The 25,738-nt window shown below is 40.2% G+C and overlaps 1 protein-coding gene across 7 annotated transcripts in view; it reads right to left on the reverse strand.

Annotated features, from left to right (window-relative positions):
* The window catches only part of smoc1 (SPARC related modular calcium binding 1), a 67,087-nt gene that overhangs the window by 14,117 nt on the left and 27,232 nt on the right, over positions 1-25,738 (reverse strand). For 3 of the 7 annotated variants that reach the window (XM_074692873.1, XM_074692870.1, XM_074692872.1), the window contains exons 4-10: positions 23,053-23,165; positions 22,851-22,950; positions 18,494-18,541; positions 14,938-15,027; positions 12,618-12,701; positions 6,690-6,882; positions 3,796-3,878 (exon numbers count right to left, since the gene is read on the reverse strand). In XM_074692873.1, coding sequence (XP_074548974.1) covers positions 3,796-3,878; positions 6,690-6,882; positions 12,618-12,701; positions 14,938-15,027; positions 18,494-18,541; positions 22,851-22,950; positions 23,053-23,165 — 711 coding nt within the window. The remainder of the gene's footprint in view (positions 1-3,795; positions 3,879-6,689; positions 6,883-12,617; positions 12,702-14,937; positions 15,028-18,493; positions 18,542-22,850; positions 22,951-23,052; positions 23,166-25,738) is intronic. The other 4 variants (XM_074692871.1, XM_074692874.1, XM_074692876.1 and 1 more) reach the window with 3 other exon arrangements.

The following is a 25,738-nucleotide window of genomic DNA, read 5'->3' on the forward strand; positions in this document are numbered from 1 at the left end:
TAGGCTCCATTTTTCTAAACCAGATGTTGCCCCTTGGAAAACCTGCTGCCTGGGCCTAACTGCGCTCATCATGCCATTTCGCTGCTAAAGTCAAGCTAAATACTAGCTGGTGTCAACACAGTTTATTTTATCTTGAAAGTTTGTGGATTTTTTAATGTGGTTCCAGTGCATGACATCCTGTCTTTACAGCAAAAAACTGGAATCTTATCAAGTGTTTTTGTCTAATTTTAAGTAAAAATTGTCTTATTATACTCTGTATGAGCCACTTTCAACTGGTCAGCCCAGAGAAATATCTTGTTTTAAGTTATTTATCGACAAAAATGAGGTCTGAATCGCCAATGGAACAAGAAAAATTTGCTTGAAAGTTTCCTTAAAACTGAAATAATGTCTTAGTTCAAGTAACTTTTCTCTTGTTCCATTGGCAGATTTTTTTAAACTTGTTACAAGCTATCCAGACCTAATTTTTGTCTTAAAATAACTTGAAATAAGACATTTTTCCACACTGGTCAGGTGAATGTGGCTCATAAAAGTCTAAAAAGGGCGTTTTCTACTGGAAATACGACAAAAACATTTGAAGAGATTTCAGTTTCTTCAGTATTGCTTGATCTGCTCTGTGAAAATTAAAAATTGATGTGTCATTGCTCCAACATCAGCAGCAGAAGTAGAAACCTTGCGTGTCTGGTTTGGAGCTGAGATGCATTCAGAATACATTGGCTTGAATAGAAACTTGTCAGATCCAATTGCTGTGATGGAGCGGTGAACTGTGATAAAACTTGTTGAGCATTAACAAAATTGGAGTTTCGAGGTTGACACTAACTTGAATATCAGCATCTTTCCCCCTGATGCTTGTGCCACTTAAAGAATGAGAGCATTGTCGTCTGTATCAATGCAAGACTCTATAACGTTAGCGCATCAACTCCTGTCTTGACACTGAATCTCAGGCTTTCTTTGAGCATGTTTGCTCGCTGCTGATGAAACTCTCCCATCAGCCTTACAAGAAAACACAGCAAGATTAAACCATTCCTCTTGTTTCTTGCTCTGTCTGCTATTCTTTAAGTTATATGCATGAAACTACATGTCATCAATTCTGCGATTCTGTACCCAAACACCGTCCCGTCTATGCACAGATGTGTTACAGCACATCTGAGAATGTGTATCACACCTGTGCAGTTTGCAGGCTCATACAGTCCAATGAAAAGAACAGATGGCCAATTTAACATCGCTCTGACCCTCGCTGCTTCATAGATGCGGAAAGTGCTGTGCAGTTTATTGTTGCCACGGTACAAATATTTCCACCACTGTGTTAAATATAGCTGTGAGCGTTCAAAAGAGATCAAGGATCCTGCAGTAAAACCTGAGACATGTTTCAGTCCTCAGAGTTACTTTAGGACAGGAGCAGATGTTGATAGAACTACTTTTCCTCCTTAAAGGGAAAAATAACAATAGTCTTCTTGTTGTTTGAGTCAATGAGACCAAACTTTATATTTATGAAATGTTTTTTGAAAGAAACCCAACTCCTGGCCTGCTTTAACTTGAAGTGAGTAGATCCTGGTCTTTGTCTGAGTGGAGGAGCTCTTATCTGCTCCCTCTGACAAAGATGCTATTGTAGCTGTCTGTGTACAGTGGGATTGAACCTGTTGCTGCACGCTGCTGATACACTGCCCTCATTCACGCTCTCTTCTTTTCATGCCTTGATGTGACGACCGTGAAATATTGCGCTTTGTTGTGGCGCTTCAGAACATCCCTCTACAGTACATAAAAATATCTCCACTCAGCACCCTGTGGTTTCCAAACACCCCAGCAGCCCTCCCCACCTCCATCGCCACCACCACCGCCACCACCACCGCACCCCGCAACACTCACACCTTCCATAAAACATGCCACACATCTGCTGCACAGTCAGGAGTCATGCTTGACTCTGTAAACTCACCAGATGGGGAATTAAATAAGAGTTACAATGCAAGCTTAAATGATGGGGAAACAGAGGAGCAACAAAAGTAAGTGAGCAGTACGAGGGACAGGGAGGAGGAACCCAGGCTACGACCTTTGGTTTGGAGGAGAGGCTTCAACCTTTGCTGGAACTAAACACCTCATGGTGTGGTTGGGTAGATTCTTGATTTCAAACTATCCATCTTCTATTTAATAGAAATGTTAAATGAGACATTTATTCCAAGTCTCTGAGCCTGAATGCTATGAACGGTTAACTCAATAAGCCCCTCCCCTTGGCAGGGATTGTCCAATCAGCAACTTCCGGTGTATAATATGGTTTGTACATAACCACAACCCGTTTGGCATTGATTGCAGTGACATCTCTGGCCAGAATCTGTACTACTGTCTAGAATAAAGACTCTGTTTCCCATGAGCACCATCACCAAGGCTTTTATTACAGTTTGTCTGTCTGTCTGTGAGCAACATAACTCAAAGAAGTAACGAAGAGACCTTAAAGAAACTCTCAGGAAATGTTCAAAATGGGAGAATGAAGATGTGATTAAATTGTGGAGGTGGTCTGGATCACCATCTGGATCCAGGACTTTTTTAAAGGATTCTTTATCATCGTGGGATGGGGCCGTCTTCACCATATGTGTATATAACTCCACAAAAAGTGGTCGGATTGCTTTGAAAAACAATACAAGAAAAGGTCACCATAATTTCTGACTAGGGATGGGTACCGAATTAGGTACTTTTATAGGTACCGACCAAAATCTGTCAAAAGTACCAGGTACCGATTCACAAAAAATCAACCATGTTTAGGTACCTAAATGCATCCTTGTGACTATGAGGGAGTGGAAGAGTAGGTGATTTTTTCATGCTGGACTAGAACACAGCATTGCAAGGTTATATATTAAAGAATAAATATGTCAAATTGAAAAAATATATATATACATTATCAAACAAATTTAGATTTTTTTTTTAACAAATATAAGCACAAAAAAGTACAGAAAATTGGTACCGTTGAGTACCGGTACCAATTGCCAGGTGCTGGGCATCGGTACCTGGCAATCGGTACCATTTAGTTTCATATGTGGAAGGTACCGATCCCTATTTCTGACAGATGTAAAGGTTCAATCCAGAACCTGGCAATATTCTGGATATTAAGATCCTGAATATGAAATATGTACTAGGTCATCATAATTTTCAACACTGTCAGGTAACAAAATATCGTATAAACGTGCAACTAACACCAAATTGTAGCAGACAGTCTGCTGAAAGGGAGTACAACATTAAAGTAGGACTAAAGTATGGCGTGACAATCACAATATTCTTGGCGGGGGTCTGCGCTCTCTGAGTTTTTTTCTAGTTTTAAATTCTTTTTAACACTTCTTTGTTCAAGACAACTTTTCCCAGGATGCAAAGCAACAAGGTGATGTATTTATTTGTAGTAACTTAGAGCTAATATTTGAAACGTGACACTTAAGTGCCAGGCTGTATTTAGCCTGTATGTTAGACGTAACGTTAGTAAATTCTGGTCCTACCAGTGTAACTTCTATATTTGGGTTGGAATGAACATTATCACAAACAGCTTAACCTGCGATTTAGTCCGTGCTCTATCGCTCTCCTGTTTAGCTTTTTTCTGCACTTCTGTCCATTTTCTTTACAACAGTCTTGCTCCAGTGTCCACCATTACTACAAAATAAATCCAAGAAATCTTTTTCTTTGTCGAAAAGTACAGATCATGCTTCTCCCTGCCAAACTTTAACAGAAAAAGTCACATAAGCTAAGAAAACAAATACATATTACATGTCTACATATGCATGGTTTGGAAAAGAGTTTAATGAGTCAATTAAAGAATCAAACCTGTCAGGTCTCTGCCTTGGAAAGGATCCTCCATGTCTGTGACACGAGATCGTGCAGCGCCGTCACACTCAGGCGCCTGGTACCTGTTAGAGGGAGGAAAGCAGAGCAGGAGCGTGGCTACGTGAGACAAAGCTCAAAAGACGGGCTTTAAACTCTGAGTTGTTAATTGTGCAGGAGTATAATGTTATGACTATATTTGTAAGAAACACTCAGCCTCCTCAAACTAAAGTGCTCTTGTTCTTGGCTTTCGTCCCCTCATTCACTCTGTATATTTAAAGTATGATCCATATTGATAAACCTCTCTTTGAATAAACACTTAAAACTGTATTTGACATGCACAGAGGTTTGTTTCCGAGCCATTACAAACTGTTAAGCATTATGCGTGGCATGACTCCTTTTCTCCTGGCTTTTGTATGAGTGCTTCTTGAATAGGATGGAAAATTGAGCATGTGTGTCTCATTTAGCTCTTTCTTTTTTCAAAGTTAAAGCAGGTTGTCGTGTCTTTTTTTTCACAGTCTGCAGGGCCACAGATCCTAGGTGGGATGTCTGATGCATGATTCGGCACATTGCAGTCCAGAGGAAAGAAATTAGAATGAGTGACGTGAGGTCTAGTCTGAAATATGTGAGATTCTTACGTGCGGAAATAATTGCTTCAAGGCTGTCATTTAATAAATCTGAAACACAGATGAGAATGATGTAAGCTTTGCTACTAAGACTGTAATTTTTTTATGTGAATTCACTGATCTCACAGGAAAGCTTTGTCACTCTTTGTTCAAACAGTAGACACACAAAGATAATCCACCCTTCTTTGATTGGTCTGCAGCTCATCGTGTAAAACATAAACTATCCTGTAAAGAGAGAATAATGACGCCCCTTCAGGAGCACAAACAGCTCATCTATTCTTTGCTGCTTGCTTACAGTTTGTCAAACATGCTACCTCCTTCTGCTTTGTCTTTTACTGAGTCCTAATATTCAGGTTCTGGACATGAACCAGGAATACTTTATAAACAAGAAAAACCTAAGCAATGAGCCTCATTTATTTAACATGGTCCTGTTGCTGGATGCTTCTCCCAGAAACATTAAGCTCCTGCAGGAATTTGTTCAGTCTCTGCCATTCACCTGAAGGTAATATAAACAGCATTTGAACGCAAATGTCATACCAAACGGTCAGTGTTTATTGCTGGATAAAGAGTAATCCTATCAGGGCTTTGGGCTAATTGTTTGAGCAGATGCAACAACCAAACGGTTGCTTAGATTCTGCAGTGGTTTGCAGTGAAGGCTTTCAGCTGTTGCATCTACAGAGTGTCTTTGGTCAGTCCACCAACTTCAGTAAGGCTGAAATAGCTCAGAGTTTGACTTCTACTGTACCACACCTCAACATCTGCCATGCTCAAAGACACCTGGCAACATAGTTCCTGTATATAAAATCCTAAAGAGATAAGTCTCTCATTTCTTGGACGAATTTCAGAGTCATGTTCGCCAGAGGTTGTGACTGTCCCTCCCTTCTCGTATCCCACTAAAGGCTGATTTATGCTTGACACGTCTGGGGTCTGCAGGACTTTGTGCAGACAAATGACGTTATTTTCGTACCTCCGCCCCCCTTGCACAGTCCCTTTCACGCAAAAATTTTCCACGCCTAGCACACCCGAAAATTTCTAACCTGCCGGACAGAAATGTGCGTACAAGATGGTGAAAGAACGGGATCTCCTATTGGTCTAAGTGCAGAAATACAGGCATCTGTACGCCTCTTCACAGAAAGATCACTGTGATAACCGAGCGGTAAATAATTAATGGTGTAAAACTGCGGCCGCTCTTGGCAGAGAAGAGAAAATGGTTAAAAGAACCTGAAAAAATCTCTGTTTACGACATGACAGATATGTCATGTCGTAAACAAAGGCAAACTTCTTCGACTCTGGTTTAGTACTCTGGTAGATGTACATTTGTGATACACTTCCCCCTGCAGTTTGGGAATGGACACCAACAGACGCTGCGCGGGGTGTCAAAAAGAAAAAAAGCCTTTTGCGTTCTCGTGCATGGACCTTGTGCATCTGATTTCCGCACGCCACATTCTCACGTAAAGCGTAACACAGCCTTCACTGTTCGACAAGACCTGTGGTCCTCAAAGTGAGGGGCCGCTTAACACCTCCCAAAGACAAAACATATTCACAATTGCATATTTCATTTATTATTGTAAAAATATGAACAAAAGATTATATTTAATGTAAAACTTGCTAACGGAACATTTTGACCTGTTTTCCACATTTCTTTGTTGAAGACCCTGAGGTGGTTAAGCTAATTTAAGAATGTTCTGCTTTTATTTGTACATTTTTATTTGTTTTATGTTGAACTGTCATTGAATTCCTACAGCAGACAGTTGCAAGTCTCTAGAACTACTGTTTCACATCACCAAAAATTTAAAATTGGAATCTATCCTGAACCAAATGCTTTTAAATCTGACAACATCCCCGTCAGTCAAAGACATACTGTGATGATGATGATAAAACGGCAGCCATTACTCCATTTTTTACTCAGTGCATTTAGACCTACTACACTCAGATCAACTAGGGGACTTGATACACCAGTTATATACAAGGGCTCTTAACCTTCCTGCAATTGCCAATCAATCAATCATTATTATGCATGTAAGCCTTGTCTTTGGAAGCAAATTAAGCAAGTTTGTAGTCCTGATTCTCTTGTGAATGTTTCTGTCCCGGTGTTTTAAAACCGTGTTGTTTTTCTTTCTCCTTTTTCAGTCTTTCCTGCGGACAAAAGTTTAAAAGTTAAAACTACCTTTTATAAAAACACTACTTTGAATATTCTCCTTTACATTAACATACCAACGTTTTTTGTATCAACCTGTCCTGTGTAATGTGCCCTCTGATCGTCACTCTTACCTGGTGGAGGTTCCAGGAATGGGCCGCCCCGTGTCCACCAGAACACACCAGCAGTAGCCCGTGGACTGGTGGCACTGGACCGACTTGTAAAGGCCTCCTGGACCACAGTCAGGGATGAAAATGGCCTCACGAGGGTTCTGTCGGGCCTCGTCCATTGCGCTCTGTCGCTCCTGGTCACAAGAGGGAACTTTCTCTAAAACCGTGAGAGACACACTCAATACAGAGGAAACCAGAAACACACACCAAGAGCTCCTGTCACATGAGTCACATGGGGAAAGGTGCCGCTACATATCCGCACATATTCTTAGCTCATTTAGACCAGATGCAACTTGATCCTATGTACCCATCTGAAATGAGCTACGCGTCACATCCAGTCTTGAAGGGATAAACCCACGCGTGGCACCTGGCTTTAAAGATGTAGATGCAAAAAACGTTGCATCCAAAATAAATGGGTGAAATTGGGACTTGATTCGCTTCGCAGCACAGCTGGCAGCCAGTCTAGGTCAAACCCACCTTTAGCCCAATGACAACTGGGATCGGCTTCACCCCCTAAAGCTCTGAGCAAAGACACACTCGTCCTGAACACAGGATAAGAACCAAACCTGCTGCTGATAATCTCATTTCACTGTGTTGTAAGAGTGAGACTATCTCAGTTAAAAACTCCTTACTGTGTCTTTAAAGTGTTTCTGAATATATTCAGCACATTCATCTTTCTCGCTTTCAAAATCAAGGCATCATTTGCTGGCCTACATGTTTTTCTGGTCTTTAATCAAACATCTAAGAACCATGTGACTTGAAAATGAGTCTAACTCTAAAATATATAATCAGACTCTTGTAGATTAAAAGTTTCTTAGAGCAAAAAGAGAGGGAAGATGGTTTACTGAGCTAGTAATTAAAACAGAGAAACAAATAGAAACACACAATAGTCCTTTGTCCTCTGCTGTGTGATTTGACTAGGATGGAGCTGACAGGTTCAGCTGTAGATCTGCTGAACAGGCCTGGCTGAGGAGGATAGGAGATGTGTGTGTAAGTGTGTGAGTGTGTGTGAATGTGTTTATGAAGGCCTGTCCGTGTCTGCCAACTGAGAACTGTGTCCCTACACAAAAGAACTTTTTCTCCTGCGAAGACTCACTCTCAAGTGTTCTTAGCGCTGTGCCGTGCCGCTGGCCCTCGCCAAGGCTCCTTCACATCCAAATTATTTAGCACTGTTTATTATACAGAGGTTATGCTGGCGCCAGGCGCTAGGATTCCCAAAAGAAAATAGTTTTTATACATATAAATGGAAAAAGGCTGGACACTCGTAATGTAATCCTCTCCGTTTTGTGTGGAGGTGAAACTCAATCCACCACTTCTTTGCCTGCCTTGCATTTCTGCTCTATTTATTTTTTATTTTTGTTTCTTTTTCAATTTTATGTCCCTTCCCTTTGGCAGGAACCAAGTGATGAGAAATGCAAACCCTTAAAAAACAAATGCTCTGAAAAGAAAGGGAACCCACACAAGTGGATGTCAGAAGCCTTTGTACGAGTTGTTTTGGTGATTTTTCTTTTTGTCTAACTGATAATTAACAAAGCATGATCGTTTGTGTGCAGCATCTTTGATGACAACTGACCCGTCCCACCTTCTTCAAGGCTCTGAGCCAGGTCACATCATCTTCCTCTTTACTCCACAGTGTATCTCTGCACTCATTCAAACCCTTCACCCTTATTTTGTTCTTTCTTTCTGCTTCTTTCTCAAACCCCCACCATCACCAGCGCTCTCTCCTCTTCACTTCACTCCAATGGCTTTCAGCTGTGGGCTAATCACTGCAATATTGTCTCTCGCAGGCCTTCTCTGCAGTTAAAATAGCAGAAATGTTAGTAATAGGGGAACTCTGTAAGTAGGTATGTAGTAGGTGTGTTTATGAGCAAAACCAGAGATGAGGGGGAGTTTTGACATCACTTTTCAACACATTATTTGATAACATGACTAGTTGCACTGTCACCACTTATTGTGCCGTATAATAAAAACCAAGTGCACGCTCCTAAAAACAAGATTTGATCAAAAGAGAGCCGCTCCTGTAGTTTTCATACCAAGCCCTGCTCCCAGGAGACACTCTCACATTTCATCCCTTCAAAATGAAGTTTTCTTTTGTTTGACTAAAAACAATAAGTGAGTCCGTTCTGCACACTCTTTAAAAAACGAGCTGCATGACAGAGCGCTTCCCCTGCCTTACAACACTTGGAACAACAGCACGTCAAAGTCTGGCAATAAAGCATCTCTTTGAAAAATAGACTTTGCATTGCTTTGCCTAAGAAAACACGTCTTCACAAACCCCATCTCTGCATCACTCTAAATCATAATTATGGGGTATCCAAAACTGAAGAACGCTGCCTATGTGCTCACAGGAGAGCTGCTTTCTGAGGACTCAGGTTTTCCAGCATGTTGGAAGAAAAAGACAAAGAGGTTTAGACTTAGGTTTAGACTTTCAGCAACTCTTCTCTTTGCAAAAAACAATCAATGAGGAAATGAGAACACAAACTTCTGAAAATATCCCAGATTTATGGGTTAGCTGCATGTTACCCATTTTCAAATCAAAAGAACCAAGTGCTTGCTTGGTGCTAGTGCTAGCGATACATTGGTTTTAATCAATTTCTTTATAAAAACCAGCTTGTTTTTCTATCAGCAAGGAGCTTAGTTGGAGACACGTCATTGCATCACTGTAAAAAGTCACTATGTCACCACAAAATGTCATCCGTAGCTGTTTACCCAAAGAGGCTGGCGTCGTATGTACGCCCACAAAGCAATAATGGAACATCTCATAGCATGCAAGTCGTGATTCTGGTTGTGATCCTCCATAAAGGTCCAGAGTAAAAGTAAAACCAACTACTTCAGGCTACCTGGTCAAGGCTTTATTAATGTTTCAACACTTTTTTCAAAACACATTTCATTACTCAATGCTTTAGGGGCCATTTACATTACAATGGTTTTAGGGTGAAACGCAAAAGTATTGTCTCATTTCAGCCACGCATTTATGCGGGAAACGTCTTTTTTAGCCGACCTTAAACACAAACTTTTACAAACGGCCTCTAGAGTGGGATTTTTCTGAAAAGCTGCCACCACCATCGCCGTTAAAACAGTAAACAGAACAAAAAACGCTGACGTCATGCTCCTTGTGCGCGCATACAACAGTCCAACAGTCCAACAGTACAATCATTGTGGACTACGGTGTTGTGCATGTGCTGCTCAATCTGCTGTATCTGCTGACTGTCTTTATAGAAAATGTACATCTGTTGCTCCACTTCTGCTCTTAGTTTTTACCAAAACACCAGATGACCTGATGACCGTCCGGACAAGACAGTTATAGCATCAACTACAGGCCTGGCATGCTTACTACAGCGTTTTCAGTCCCTTGGCGTGTACATTTACATGTAAACGCAGATTTTTTTCACTGCGTTTCAGCATTTTAATGAAGCGTTGTCATGTAAATGAGCCTTAATGACACACAGTGCTCGAGTGGGACATCTAGTGGTCATCAAACTGAAGTGCAATCGATACATGTTACTGGTTCATGGATCATTTGAGATTTGGTTTGCCTGCGCATTCTCAATCAATACCACCAAATGATTGTACGGATTCAAGGGGATACACCAAGAATAATCCACCTTGATATGATATATAATGTGTATCCTGCTGCAGCCATCTCCCTCTGGAGCTTTCATATACAGGTTTTGTCTATGAGAACCCCCCCTGAATCTCCTTAGATGACCACAGTGCCAGGAAGCACTGGGTCTTTTCCGCTGACCACTGCTGCTTTAGCTTCACCTTCATTTCAAGATCAGAAAAAGAAACACCATTAAAGTAACAGACAACTTGCTCCAGACCTCTAAAAATGTTGTTTTCCACCACATCAAAATTGTCACAATAACCTGCTCCCAGGATGCAGATGACCTAGCAGTTTAGGTTGCGCCCCATGAGGTTCGCCCTCGAGCGGGTGGGTTTGAGCCCAGCTCGTGGCCTGTTTCCCGCAAGTCGCTCCCCACTCTTGCCCCCTTTCCTACTCTATCCAATGTCCTCTCCTCTATGATTAAAGGCATAAAAAGCCCGAGAAATAAATTGAAATAAAAAAACACTGCTCCCACTACCGCTCCCTGAAGTAGTAAGTGCTTTGCTCTGGCCCCGGCAAAGAGTCGGTGCTTGCTAAGCACCGTTTTTAAGTAACCTGGAGTCGGTGCTAACCCAGGCATCACCTAGAACTAGCACTAGCATCGCTCGATCAAAAAGGGTTATGTGAGAGCGCTAACAGCTGAGATCACCCTCACTGTCATGGACCTTGTATATGAAGGGAGTTAAAACGCTACTAGTGGTAGCGTAAAGAATTACAGCCCAATTTTTCTTGCTTTTTATTGATTGTTTGATATCACATGACTAGTTAATAGCTTAGTTCAGCCATTTTGTCGGAGACACAACATGGTAACACATCTTTTCGATCTGTTGCATCGACTGTGTTGACTCACAGGAAAGCTTTTTAATTTAGTCCTTTGATATATCTGCACATAAAAAGTATATTTTGATGTTTAATTCTTTGATAGGAGAGTTTTTAAGGAACTTTGCTTTATATGTTTTTTTTGCAATTGCTTTCATCTAGGTTGTAAACATAAATAACTAACTACATTTTTATGCACGTTTTTTTATTATAGACTTTTTTTGTATTGTATATTTCCTCCAGTTTTACTTCAACATCTGAGTCTTAATTTCAACCTTTTCGAGATCTATTACATCTGTAACCGTCACGTAGTTCAGACTGAACATACGAACAGAACATTCATTTTTTTTCCTGCCAGCCTCCTGCTAACATTTCTGCATAAACTTGGTGTGAGCTGATGTGAAAACTCAGCAGAAAGATTCTCTGGAAATTTGCGACAAGAAGAATTGTTTTGAAGCCAAGAACAGCGCCAATATCTTTACATCTGCTGTAAAAACTGTCATCACGGCTCTGTTGCTTTGTCCACCAGCATGTTGTAAATATTACACTTCTGCAGCGAGCTTTTAATGTCATAATCATCTCTCCCTCTCCCTAGCTGACCTGAACGACTTCCCGCTGTGAGAGACATGTGAACAAGCAGCTCTGGGGGTGTTTTTAGAAACTACGCAGCATAATCTACTTTGAATACACACGCACACACATATTATATGCAATCACATACAGATGCAGATGCTCGTGCCTAAAACATGATGACATCTCCCCTCAGACGGCCTTGTGCTGGTACTTCTGAGGACACCGGATGCTAATCGAAAACAGGAAGCTCGTTTCCTAAGAAGTTTCAAAGAGCTGTCACAGTGAATATCTCGTCTAAAATACAATCCTGACCACAGTTTCCTCCGCCATCAGTCAGATACCAAGAAAACCCCACATTACAATCAAGTGTCTGTGAGCTCTATTGTCAGGAGGGAGCTGACTTAGCATCCGTGCACACAGTGAAGGTGGACATTCACAGGCTTATTAAAAACATTCATAAATATTGTTCTAATTATCAATGTGGGAAATTTAGATTCTGGATGCTATGAAGATAAAAATCTGACTCAAGAATAGACAATTATATTCAAAACACTCTCCACCAACTCTTTCCTCAACTCTTTCATTCATTTACTGACGTGTTGCAGAAGCATGAAAGCTGCCTAAAGGGTACGGAGCACATTGAGCGGTGACTATACAGCGAAAGAAACGTAACCCTGATTGTATCAAGACTTAATTCAAAGCAGAAATGATTTACACAGGAGTTGAGTCAATTGTTAGTGACTGGGAATCTCGTTGCTTAATTAAACCACCTTGTTGGGCCATGTATGGTGAATGTGGTTTCATAGCACCACTTGAGTATTGAGTTTTTCAGTGCAGCTCGGGAGAAAACACGCGTAGAGTTTCCAGAATCACAAAGAGTTTTCTCTTCTTACCTTGCTTCCTGGAGCTGGAGCTGTTCTGTTTGTTCTCTTTGTAAACTAGCTGTTTTATCCACAGCGTTGGAGCAGTTATCTCTGCTGTGACAGAACGACAGAAGAACAGGCATCAACAGACAGAATTCAACAGCTTTGTTAAACCCCTTCAAAAGCTGCTCACAAAACCAAAACTACATCCAAATCCTGATATTTCCAAAAGTTTCACATTTGTCATGGGGTATTTTTGGCTCCTTGAGTTTTCCGTTCGGTTTTATGGTGCATTCTTAAGAAACTTGAGTATTAAAGTCCCGACACCCCAGAGTTTCAGAAGTGTTAGGTCAATCTGTTCAACAGCTTTAAAAAGTTAAGGGAGCAGGAAATTTGTGAGCCAGTTTCTTTCTCTGGAAGAACAAAGACTGATTTTAGCTGCAACTCTATGTCAAGGTCCAACAACCAAACTCCTATGTGAGGTGATTTTTCTGATTCTATAGTAGTTGCTTTAGGTAAGTGGAGGTCTCAGGGGACTCATAAGCATCTATTTGAAGGAACTCTTTAGCAAACATGCAAGGCTACCCTGTTGTGTCATTTTATCTTTATTTTTAGTAGACTGATATCAGTGTACCCCTTTATCCTACTTTGGAAGGTTCACTTCAGAAGCTGTGTCAGGAAACTCCCTTTTATTACAGTATCATTCTCCTCACAGGGCTTTTACCGTCTTTTCAAGTTTTCATTTGGTTTCTATTTTAATAGAATGAGTAAGAGCCAACAAAACATACAACTCACTCAGCAGCTTTCCTCTTTAAGAATGATAAATATCATGAGGCAATTTAGTCTGTTTAAATGCAAGACATTAAAGCTTTAATTCTGCTTCCGTTTCAAATCATGATTGTGGAAACTCAAACAAAACAATGGACGATTCATCCAACAGCTTAACTTTTTAGGAATTGCTTATTTTCACCACTGATGAATTTTTAACAATAATAGAATCATATTTTTACTTGAATGTGACTGTAAATCATCACATATGTATTTTTATTTATTTATTTTTACCTCTAGGGCTCTTTTAGAGTGGCAGGGTTGGCAGGATATGGCAGCAGGGGTACACAATTGTAGCTGTCTGACAGTCATGTTATAGTAGAGAAAACTGACCTGAAGTTACAAAGACTGAACACTGAATGAAGCTCTAAGAAGTGGAGAGCACTCAAGAGGCTGATATTGTCACCCTATAGGAATAATGACCAAAGTCATTTTTTCAAGTTTTTGGGAAAACCCAGAAAACTATACCAAATACAGAGGATATGATATTTATTAATAATTTTGATCAAAAAGGCTTTCACAGTGAATGACTGTTGACACGCATAGAATAAAGTGACCTAGGTTAGTTTTTCTAACATTCTAGTTTGACTTAGGCAACTTTAAACCTGGCTTAAACTGCCCTTTCATTCCATAGTGCAAACTCAAAATGTAAATAGCTCCAACCTAAATTGAACAAATGTCAGGTGAATCCTATACTGATCAGGCATTCTCATATATCCTACCAAAAAGCAAAAACATTGATTTAGTTCTAAAACTTTGTGAGATGTTATTGCTTTGCGCTCATTTATGTTTGTTTACAGAAATAAGTGGGTTAGCCAGAAATAGGTAGCTAGCTAGAAGTAGCTAAATTTGTAGCTAGACTATAACTTGTGAAATTTAGACTAGATTACTACACAGCATTTTACCCTAGCCTTTATGATAGTGAATCTAATCACTCACCAGTAAAAACTGATTCAAGAATCATGTTTATAGCTTCTTCTGCACTTAAGTTTCTGTTTCTTCTTGAAGCAGCCGCCATCATGAAAGCTTGTTAAATTAGCCAAGTCACACATTTTATCCAAATAATCTAAAATTTTGACTCAGGCTAGAAATAAAATGGCCGAATTCACCCTCGTCCTATAGAGCAGAAAGAGCATGAACCTTTTAGCTCAAGATTTAAGCGATTTTAACAGAGATGTCCAGCATTATCAAGAGACGATTTAAGCCAAAAACTTATTTTAGTCAAAAAATGACTTAGGTCATTATTTTAATGGAGTGACAATATGCAGTTCCACCATAGATAACATTGTACTTAAAAGAAATTAAGTGTCTGTTTTAAGGTACCCCTCAGCTTCGTTTAATGTGCTGTAACTTAAACCTTGTTTAATATGAGACTTAAAACCAGCGCTCCTTATCGATCCTTTCCTACATTCACCTGACTTCCCACATGTCAGGTGGAGGCCTTATCCTGTATTATCTCTGGTTTGCACAGACTGTTTATTGGCACAGCACACAGGGAGATAAATCCTCAGACAGGACTTACCATCACCCTCAGGGGGGACGTGGGTCTCCATGGTGGGTGTGGGCTTGGAGCCATCATCTGGGTTGAGGGTGAGAAAGAAACGGAAAGAGACTACCATTATTGAGGTTAATACAATCTACTCTCCAGAACTGTTGAATGGTTGGGATTTGCACATGGCCCGGCCAAGACAGACAGAAAAACAGAGAGAGGGAGACAGATAGAACAATAGAAAAACAGAGGACGACCACCCACATGTGGCTCTACATCTCTCACACTCCATCAATAAATCAACTCTGACATCCTCGCACCAACATCATCAAGCTGCACATTCAGCACGCTCACACACATACACATGCATACACTCACATGAGGAGACCGACCCCGCCCCTGTTAGGACCCGCATGAGTGCAGTGCAGGTGTAGTTTATGTTGATGGAGACAAAAAGGCCCACCCGCAACTAATCCAAACACTGGGGTGAGCAGTATGTGAACTTCATCATTCTCTGTGTCAAAATAAGACAATGCTGATGTCGGTTTGTCTCCACGAAACGCCGGCCAGAGGAAAAAAAAAACTCCACAACTGAAATTTGGCGGCGATCATTGCGGGCTCTGAAGTATTGACAGTCTGACCATAATTCTAGCTTCGGCAGCATCACAGCAAAAACTGTCTGTGACTTGCAGCTTTGTCCATGAGGGATTTTAAAAAATGGAAATCCAGATCTGCTGAAAAATAACGCGGTTAAAACCACGGAAAACACCATATCCTCACTGCCCTCACATTCAACCACTGCTTAACACTGAAGTTCTATTTACAGAAAGAAATTAAACGCATTTAATCTTCCTGATAAATCTGTCTGTGGTAGATTTTAAGGCATAAAAACAATTTGGCATTCATATATATGAAATACAACCGTTGACTTCACTATCAAACAAAAACATAAAATGTTTTATCTAGGGAGGGGAAGTTGCCTCAAACAGTTTACGCTGCAGCAGATGATAGAGAAACTATGCAAACAGGCTGAAATAGTCAACGTCCTCTTGTTGTAATCAGTCTTCCTTAACTTTCTAATCCAGCTACCGAGAATACTCACCCATGTGCAGTTTGTAGCATCAGGAGCACCCCTTAGGAAGTAATCCAATTAACAGCAAACTCCAGAGAAGTGGAGTCATACAAACACCAAATATAATCTAAATCACTTCATGTCAAACTGAGCTGATCTGTTGATTCTGAAGGGAAAACATCTGACAAGTGCCGACCTGGTAAATGCAGCAGCATTTGTATAAAACCTCCGGTAAATAACCGACAGATTTGAACTTCTTATTTGCACGTCATGAATTTCTCCTGTGTAAAAAGAGACTGATGATGCATGCTGAGCATGTTCAAACACATTCTGTAACTTACAGTATTTCTCAATTAATGTTTGATCCAGGTCTGGACTGTGAGCTACAAACTGTGAGGAGGAAAAACACAATTATTGTAAGCATCAACAAAAACCTGTACGTGGCTTTCTTCCTCCCCGACCCCCCAACATGAATGTCTACTGTATACATCCTGGTACTGTTGAAATACATGAAAGATCAAGATCGTATCATCTCTGTGATGCAGTGAGGTCAGTTTAACAGGATCCACCACCACCACATGTTCTGATGTTTAACAGTTGTGTTGATACGACACCGTCAGCCCATCTGTTCTCTGTGTATGAAGCAGAGAAGCTATTTGTCTGATAATGAAAGCAAACCTGGACGAGAAATGTTTGCAAATATTTGAATATCTGAGGATCGGTTTCATAGTTTTTTTTTCTGCAAATTGGCTGTGCTCACCCTCAACACTATTTGCAAAGAGGAGAAAAGGTTGGATTTTAGTTTTTAGATATGCATTTATTAACCTGATCATACAGTGGGGGAAATAAGTATTGAATTCATCAACTTCTTTCTCATTACAATTATTCTCAAAGATGCAATTCAAACAAAATTTCAACCAGACATTGGTTATAACTTAAATAATCAACATCTGAAAAGAAATCATGACATACAAGTCCATATGTAATGATTATGTGGAATTAAGTACCATAAAACAGGAAAAAGTATTGAACACAACATGGAAAGGCTGTATGCTTTGGCAAGAAAATGCACCATATCACCTGAAATCTGTCAGTAATTATTACCTGAACTTCCAATTAGTGCAAACCAACATCAGCTGGGCTAGAGCAAATTGATGTTCCTATAAAAAAGGTTGTTTTTTACCAAGCAGTTAAATACGACACACCTCATGATGGGTAAAGGCAAAGAGCTCTCTGAAGACATTCACAACCTGATTGCTGCTCAGCATCAGAATGGAACTGGTTACAGACTTATATCAAAGCACCTGAAAATTCCACTCAGCACCGTTGGGGCCATTAGTGGAAGAAGCACCACCTTACCATCAACAGGCCACGTACAGGAGCTCCTTACAAGATTTCTGACCAGGGAGTCAGAAAGATAGTCAGAAGAGTACTCAATGAGCCAAGGACCACCCTGAAAGTGCTCCAGAAAGACTTGGAGGCAGCAGGTACAATTGTTACAGAGAAAACGATAGGCAATGCACTCTACCGCCATGGCCCGCAAGACTCCATTCCTCAAGAAAAGGCATCTTGAAGCTCATTTAAAGTTTGCTAAACAGCATCTTGACAAGCCTGTAGAATACTGGGAGAATGTTGTCTGGTCAGATGAGACCAAAATTGAACTTTTGGGCTGTCATACTACAGACCATGTTTGGAGGAGAAATGGCACTGCACATCACCCAAAAAACACTATACCAACAGTGAAGTTTGGAGGTGGAAGCATCATGGCATTGGGTTGTTTCTCATCTCATTGTATTGGCAAACTTCATATAATTGACGGAGCAATGAATGGAGCCATGTGTGGAGAAATTCTTGATATGAATCTGCTGCCATCCACCAGGATGATGAAGATGAGATGTGGCTGGACCTTCCAGCAGGACAATGATCCAAAGCACACGGCAAAGTTGACTCTCAAATGGTTTCAGAAAAAGAAAATCAATCTGTTAGGATGGCGTAGTCAATCACCTGACTTAAATCCAATTGAACATTCCTCTGTGCAGAGGAATGGGCCAAAATCTCACCTGAGCAGTGTGGGAGATTAGTTAAAACATACAAGAAGCCTCTGGAAGCTGTCATTGCAAAAGAAAGGCTTCTCCACAAAGTATTAGATGAGTCTCAGTTAGCGTGTTCAATACTTTTTTCCTGTGTTATCACACTTAATTCCACATTATCATTATTTGTGGACCTGAACGTTGTGATTTCTTTTCATGTGTGGATTATTTGAGTTGATACCAATGTCTGGTAGAAATTTTGTTTCAATTCCATCTTTAGAAATGAATGTGATGAGAAAAAAGTTGACGCATTCAATACTTATTTTTCCCACTGTATATATTCCCACTATTCATGTGCATGTTTTCATGTACGTTTCTGCTCTGCACAAACACAGACTTTGCACGGCGCGCTTTCTGTCTCTTACGCACAAGTAGAATCACTCACATGCATGCATGCACACACAACCTGCAGCAGATCTCAACTCACCTTTTCTACCAGAGTTCGGTGGCCCGGGTGGTTTATCGGTTACTGACCCTGGAAGGAAAAAAGGAAACATAACATGTGCAAAGCAAAGACTGAGCAACTCATCCAAATTATTTGGATATTTCATCTCAAAATGCATGGAAAGGGTCCTAAAATTGCACAATTTACCTGGCTACAGACATGTTTTTTTCCATGTGTTTGAGCAAATTATGAGATGTAGAATTAAAAACAGGCCGATAGAAAAAACCCTCCACAGATTATCCACCACATTCACCTCTTAACTCAGAGTTAGACGCAGAGTTCGATGGGTCTGTTTTATCAATTTGCAAATTCTGTTAGTAGTTGATAGCAGGCACGTGTGTAAACTTCAGGCTTGTTGCATCATCTTAACCTGCTGCAATGCAAACCTGAGTGATCTACACCATCTGTGGAAAACCGATGGCACATTTCCCAATGTCATACCCATTTGGTGCATGCAGGAAGTCAGTCTCATGCATGGATGCGAGGAGCAATATTAGAAAGAGCAACCAATTACTAAAGACAAGCAAAAAGGCGGTGAGGAGAGGGAGCGGGGATTTTTGAGTCAACTGGAAGGAAATTTACTACCTGCCAATCCACTTGTCCCAGCATGAGTTCCCATAAATTCACGGAAGTTTCCTGCAAATGTATGTGAGATGATTGATTTGGGTCACAGTGAACAGCGGTGTCCAAGAATGTCAGTTAAAGTTATTTGTCGTGAGCCGAGAGGAAGGAGGAGTTGGGTATGTCTGACTGCAGAAGCAGGTTTTTTGCGTCCATATTCACGTTCCAATGCCATACATACCTTTGCAAGAAACAATGAAGATATCGGATCTTATGCAGGACACAAAGGAGACGTGTACAACTACTGAACGCTGCATTTCAGCATCTAGTAAGAGTGCAACCAAACTTATAATTTCCTTGAAATAAGATTTTTTTTTCAATTCTTGCTTTATCAGATGATTATTTTGGCGATGAATCAGTGATTTGTGTAATCTTTTAAAAAGTACTGGAAAACAGCCAAACACTGATTCCTTTCACATGAGTATTCTGGTTTCGATGCAGCTTTTTAAGAATCCTGTTTCCCGTCACTTTTATTGAATTTTCAAAAAATTATATATATATATATATATATATATATATATATATATATATATATATATATATATATATATATATATATATACATATATATATATATATATATATATATATATATATATATATATATATATATATATATATATACCCAGCAAATTTTGACTAAGTAAGTTTGGATTTTTTTAATCATCGATCACTACTTCACTAGCCTACAACATTTCCATTGAGACCTCATTTCTGGATTCGGAGTCTCGGAGTCCAGTTAAGTTTCGTTGATAGTACTGAGGTAAATATATTTGCCGGTATGATTTAACTTTAAGTAACGGACACATTTAAGTTAATCTAACAAATGCTCATCAAAATGTGTGTCATTCTTAGAGGCTAGCTTTGACAATTGTCAAATATTTCTTCCTGTATTTATGACAGTTGGTACATTTACATGCACATAGCGGTCTGACTAACGTCATAGCTTGATCGCAAAGTCACAGCAGGGGATCTAGTTGTGTCTGGATATACATGCAGAAAAAAGAATTGGACTTCTAATAGAGAACGCCTCTTTCCACTCCTTCCATTTTTGATAAGTGAAGCTGCTTGCGTGTCCAACTAGTTTTGATGCACCGAAAATGAAGCAACACTCTGACGACGATAGATGAGATGGATGTTGCTGTAGCTCTTTATGTTTCCTACACACTGTGAGTGTAATTACATTACATGGTATTTGATTGTTGTGTGGAAGCGCAGCGACCCGATTTATCATGGTTATCTCACACTGAACACTGAGGCATTCCAAGACCTGCTGCGTCCTGTTGGCTCAAACCATAGTCTAAAAGCAATCGTATTATCTATGTGTGTCGATCGTGCTGTACTCAGTCCATTCTCGGTCAGACTAAGCTGTTCACATGCATCGAAATAGTCCGATCTCATGCTGACTAAATTTATGGTCTGATTCCTTAAGCTGCATGTAAACACAATGAATTAGACTCAGGAAAATGACAAAATAAATGCAGTTTATATAAGCTCCCAAAAATTTCAGTTAGTTTTTCTAAAAATTACCATGGAAAGTTTCCAACTTTAAAAATTACCGGAGTAATGCATCCCTATGTTTAATTAGTTTACCCCAGTTTCTGACAGCTGCTGACCGCCTGGATATGATTGATTGACTTCCAACAAAGTTTGCACTTATTTATTGTAGAAAATTTCCCCAGGACTATTTTCTTATCGGTGCTTTTCTCCACTTCAGACAGTGCCTCACCTGTTTTACTCCCAACTGTCAGTGATGCTTTCTCATGGTTTTGGATGTTTTTATGTTATTATACTAACACTGTTTGGCAGTTACATCACTTTAGATAAAATAATCATCACATGATCGATTTGATGTTTTATCATCCAGTGATTATTGCAATATTTGAAAAACCCCAACTTATGCCTTATGAATAAACAGATATTTTTTTGTGTGTATAAAAGTCATCTGAAATCTAAACTAAACTAAACAGGGATAAGGCTCATAAGAGGAATACATAAGTCTTTCCAAATGCACTCATTAGAAACTTTGCAGGGCGCAAAGCAACACGCAAACAAAAGCTCAAAGATAAGCCCTCAAAGTTACAAACTCCACACAGAGATCACATCTTCTCCCAGCTGAAAAACTGTAGCACCAATAAAACACAGCATCTTTGCCCCATTTATGCTGGAGTTACCAAAAAAATGACTCTTTCAATCAGCGTCCAGTGAGCCACAGACTGTAAACACCACCAAATGGACACCAGTGACTTTGCCATTGCCGCTGGAAATTCCCCAAATACCTGAAATGATTGTGGTCCTGCTGAAAAAGTCATTCTCTGGATGTACCAGTAAAGTTTAAAAAAGAGGAAGACTTAATCTGTTGAAGAATTGACTAAAAACTCCAGCTTCATCTTAATGTTTACTATCCCAAGAATAAGAAAAGCAGTGTGAGTTTGTAGCGCTAACGGACTTCGAACTCTGCACAGTTTGTCAACTTTACCAATCCTATTCAAAGCTCTGAAACGCAGCAGGTGCCAGGGAGAGACCATACAGGTGATTAGTGGCACGAGTTGGAAACAGAGTAAAGAGATAGAAGGAGATAAAGAAAGTGAAAGAGGTAAAGATCCAACGAGAGCGGGAAGCCTCTGGCAGTCTGTGAAGCAGCTCCACAGGGGCATGCGACCACTTTCACCACACTCTCCACACAAAATTTGCACCATATGCTCGAGTGGCTGAGTAATCCAGTTCTGGCAAAGGGCCCAGTGTATTATCTTCTGAGGGAAAATGATGGTGATTATCAAAAAGTGTTCCCATCCAGGATGAGCGAGCAGAGTCTGCTCTCTGGTCTCTGGGCTGCTGGGAGCAGGCAGACGAAGGGGGGAGGACTGAGAGGCCCCTGGATGTAAAGCCATTAGCCTTCTCGTTGACCCTGCACCTGCTCTCTACTACATGACATGTAACGCACATGTGCCCAGAGTACGGCAACTCAGAGGCAAATTAACAGAAACAAAAAGGCTGTTTCCACTCTTTACCCTTCATCGACACAGATCCTCAAACTGTACGTTAAACTAAGAGACTTCCTGCCCTCATTTACCATATAAACTTATTACAAAAGCAGCAGCAATCTGTGTTCTTTGGTACAACAATACTTCTCTGTAATAATTCTTATCCTGTTGGAAAGTGTATTTACTCTCCTCTTAAATGGCGCCACATTTGTAAGGAACATGCATTTGTGGGACAAGCAGCAAAACTGAGTCTGTGAGTCATGCCAATGAAAAATTTGCCAAATCTTCTCCGCCAATGCCAAAATTTCCAACAGTATAACGTTTACTACCAAGAAGCATTGTTAAAACAAAGAAATAATCCCCCAAACACAAATTGCCTGACATTCTGTCATATGTTTATGTGGCAGCTGCTTTTGTCTTTAGCATCTATCGGAAAAACAGGAAAACTATAACAGTTATGTAAAGTTTAAAAACCTGGCACACAGCAATGGGATGTTGTTCTTTTATAAGCTTCCAGTCCGACCAAGCTCAGAGGAAATCATCGCAAATGAAATGGTAATTTTTGAGTTACCATAATGTTTATATCAGCAGTGCTCCCAAATGAACCATCATGATATGTCAGACATAACGATTCTGAAGAAGAGCAGCCCTTGTGCCACTTATACAGAACAAATGTTTCTAAGATTCTTGTGAAAAAATGTTAAATTTTCCCCATGCTGTTTTCCAACCAGTACCTGAACACACCGGGGTCCTGTTGTGCACAGAAGAGCCACTCACTGGCTTCCCATCACTGGTCACACACCAGCAGTAACCGGTCAGAGTATGGCACTGGACCTGGAGAGGCAGAAAGGTAAGACACACAAAAAAATGACTGAAGTTTGTAGAAGTCAGTGAAGAAAAGGGAGGACGGTGGTTTAAAGTGGTGAGGAGACAAACCTGGGCAAATGTCCCATCCTCATTGCATTCTGGGACAAACATGGACTCCTGAGGTCTCCTGGCTTGCTCCAAAGCCTGGCTCCTCTCTACTCGACACTTGGACTGACCTCCTTCTGTAACAGATTAAACAGGCGGCCTCATGGTGTACCATGTGTTCAAGCATCCTGCTCTACTGTTGTTTTTGGACTGTTGTTCTAAGTGAAAACAGCCGAGTTTGAGCTGGAAGTCAGATTAAAGGTGAGCCAGGTCTTTTAACCCTCTGGTGCAGAGTAGTCACTGCAGTGGACAGCTTCTTAACCCAGACCAAGCGGCAACCTCCGGTCTAAGAATTTGAGACAATGCTGAAGTGCTGAAATCTGGTTTTCCTCGAGTGTCCGCTTGAGGCTGGCTCAGTGCAGGAGTCACATACACCAAGCCAGAAAAAGCAGTTTTCAAAGCAGAAATTAACCTATTTACAGCCTGGTTCAAAAAACTTTTTCTTTGAACTCGGCAGTTCAGGTCACATGACTGATGGGAGCCCCATAGCTGTATAGAAGCTCCTGACGCTTCCAATATGGCCACGATAGCCGATTTAATTTTTCCGTTTCAGAAACAAACAGTGACATCAGGAAGACTGCATCCATTACTTCTACAGTCTTTGAGCTTGATCCATCAAAAAAAGAGACAGAAAATTCAACATTTTTGGAAATGAGATGTTTATAAACCCTGTTAAAAAAAATCTACAAAAAATATTGCTTTGTCATTTGTTTATATGTTTTTTTTTGTATCCCATCTGATAAATCTGACAGTTTTGGCAACTTTTTCTATAACATTTTTAGTTAATGTGCATTATTTCAATGTAGACAATGCTTATTTTTTTTTAAAAAGTGACAATTTAGATGCCATTTTTACCTCAATCACTAAAAGTTTGTGGATGATTTCAGAGTAACAGTTTCAAAAAAAGCCAAAATTCAACTTGAGCATCCTGAAATCTTGCATTGATGAAACAGAGGTCTTTGAAACCCATAGGTTCTTTAAACAAAGGATTAAAGCTCATCAGCCCATGTTAAGATTTCTTTTCCATAGGTGTTTTTATTATTCTCAAGGCATGAAAAAAATTATTAAACTTTTTTTTTTTCAAAAATATGATGTTTTCAGAAAGTTACAGAGATCATCAGAAGGTTAAAAAGCTTATCAACTTTATGTATGACATCTATACTTACTAAAATTTTGCTACAATGCTTTTCAAAGCACACAGTTTTATTGATATTTATATTAAGGTGATACTGTTTTTTGTTGAATGTTCAGGTGCTTGTAACTTTCTGAAAAAAAATCAAACATTGAAAAAAGGAGAAAAAAATTGAAAACATTTTTTCCATGCCAAGAAGAATAAAAAACTGAAGAGAAATTCTTGACTCAGGCTTTTCATATTTTATTCATCAGAGGGTTAAACCTGATGTGATTTTGAATGGCTGTCATTCATAAGGGCCAATGTGCTTACAGCCTTATAAAGTTAACACCAGCTCAGGTTGTAATTTGAGCGTCAGAGACAGACCTCTGTTTTTCAGAGTAAGACAAAATATCAGTTTCCTTTCTCTCTTCAAAGCAACCAGACTCCTCTGGGAAAAAAAACTGCACTTTTCGCTGTCTGAACATGGGAGTTGCTCCTCTACCTTTCCTCCACATTGGCTAGTTTTCTTGTTTCATAACACACCTCGAGGGTTTGAAGTTGTAACTGTGTTTCTGGTAAAGTATTTTGTGTAACACAATAAAAAGAAACAGAAGTAGACAAGCAGCTAAAATTGTCTTTGACAGCCTCAAAGAGGGGGTTGAACCACTGACTTTACCTTAACGGTATATCTGCCTTGCTTAAGGGCACCTTTGTGATAAATGTACAGCTAGAACTCAACACGAGAATCGTTTCTGCACTTTTCCTCCAAATCATACGTTTGAGCCATTTTTCCAGCCCAGGGGAGTCAGAGACCTTTTATTACACTATTTGAAAAATACTGAAATAACACATTCCTCGACACTGACCGTTCGCGGTGCCAGAAGTCGTCTATGAGAACTGCATTGTTGGTGCCGAGGACTGCGTCATGTTCCCTAAAAAGTGGAAAGTGAGCCTGTGTTCCTGCAGCTCTGATGAGCCAGGCCTGCTCTCGGGGGGACGGGGATGGAAGTGGCTGAAAGGTCAGAAAATGAAGTGGGCTTCGCACCAGCCAGTCACTGCTTCAAAATCCCATCAGCAACTACTGTTTTTATTGCACTCATGCCTCTGACGAGTTTATGTTCGTGCTCCACGGTGTGTGTGTGTGTGTACACGCTCACACCGGGGAGCTGACCAGTGCGACCACAGTCCTCCACTGTTGGCAAACGCTCTGCCTGGATAAATAAAAGTTTGAAAAAGTTGTCCCTGGACCTGAGAGGAGACAGACATGTTGTCTCCTCCAGAGAAAAGACGCGCAGTGCCAGAACTGTGTGATGAAGTCACTGAGAGGGACAGACATGATTACATGAATTTCTAAACCTAGACTTTGAGTATATTTAGCCTTACCAAAACAAGGCTCTGTAGACATTGTACTGCTCATGTCCTGTGAGGAATAAACGAAAACAGACAAACGTCCAACAAATTATGACACAAAATGAACAAATTGATGGTTAGATGATGTGAGCAATGTCTTAATTAAAGCTGGGCCTTGTTTTTAAA

Source organism: Halichoeres trimaculatus, unplaced genomic scaffold (genome assembly GCF_033239565.1).
Source record: "Halichoeres trimaculatus isolate MK-OKI-2021-1 unplaced genomic scaffold, fHalTri1.1 fHalTri1_scaffold_17, whole genome shotgun sequence".
Classification (NCBI taxonomy): Eukaryota; Metazoa; Chordata; class Actinopteri; order Labriformes; family Labridae; genus Halichoeres; species Halichoeres trimaculatus.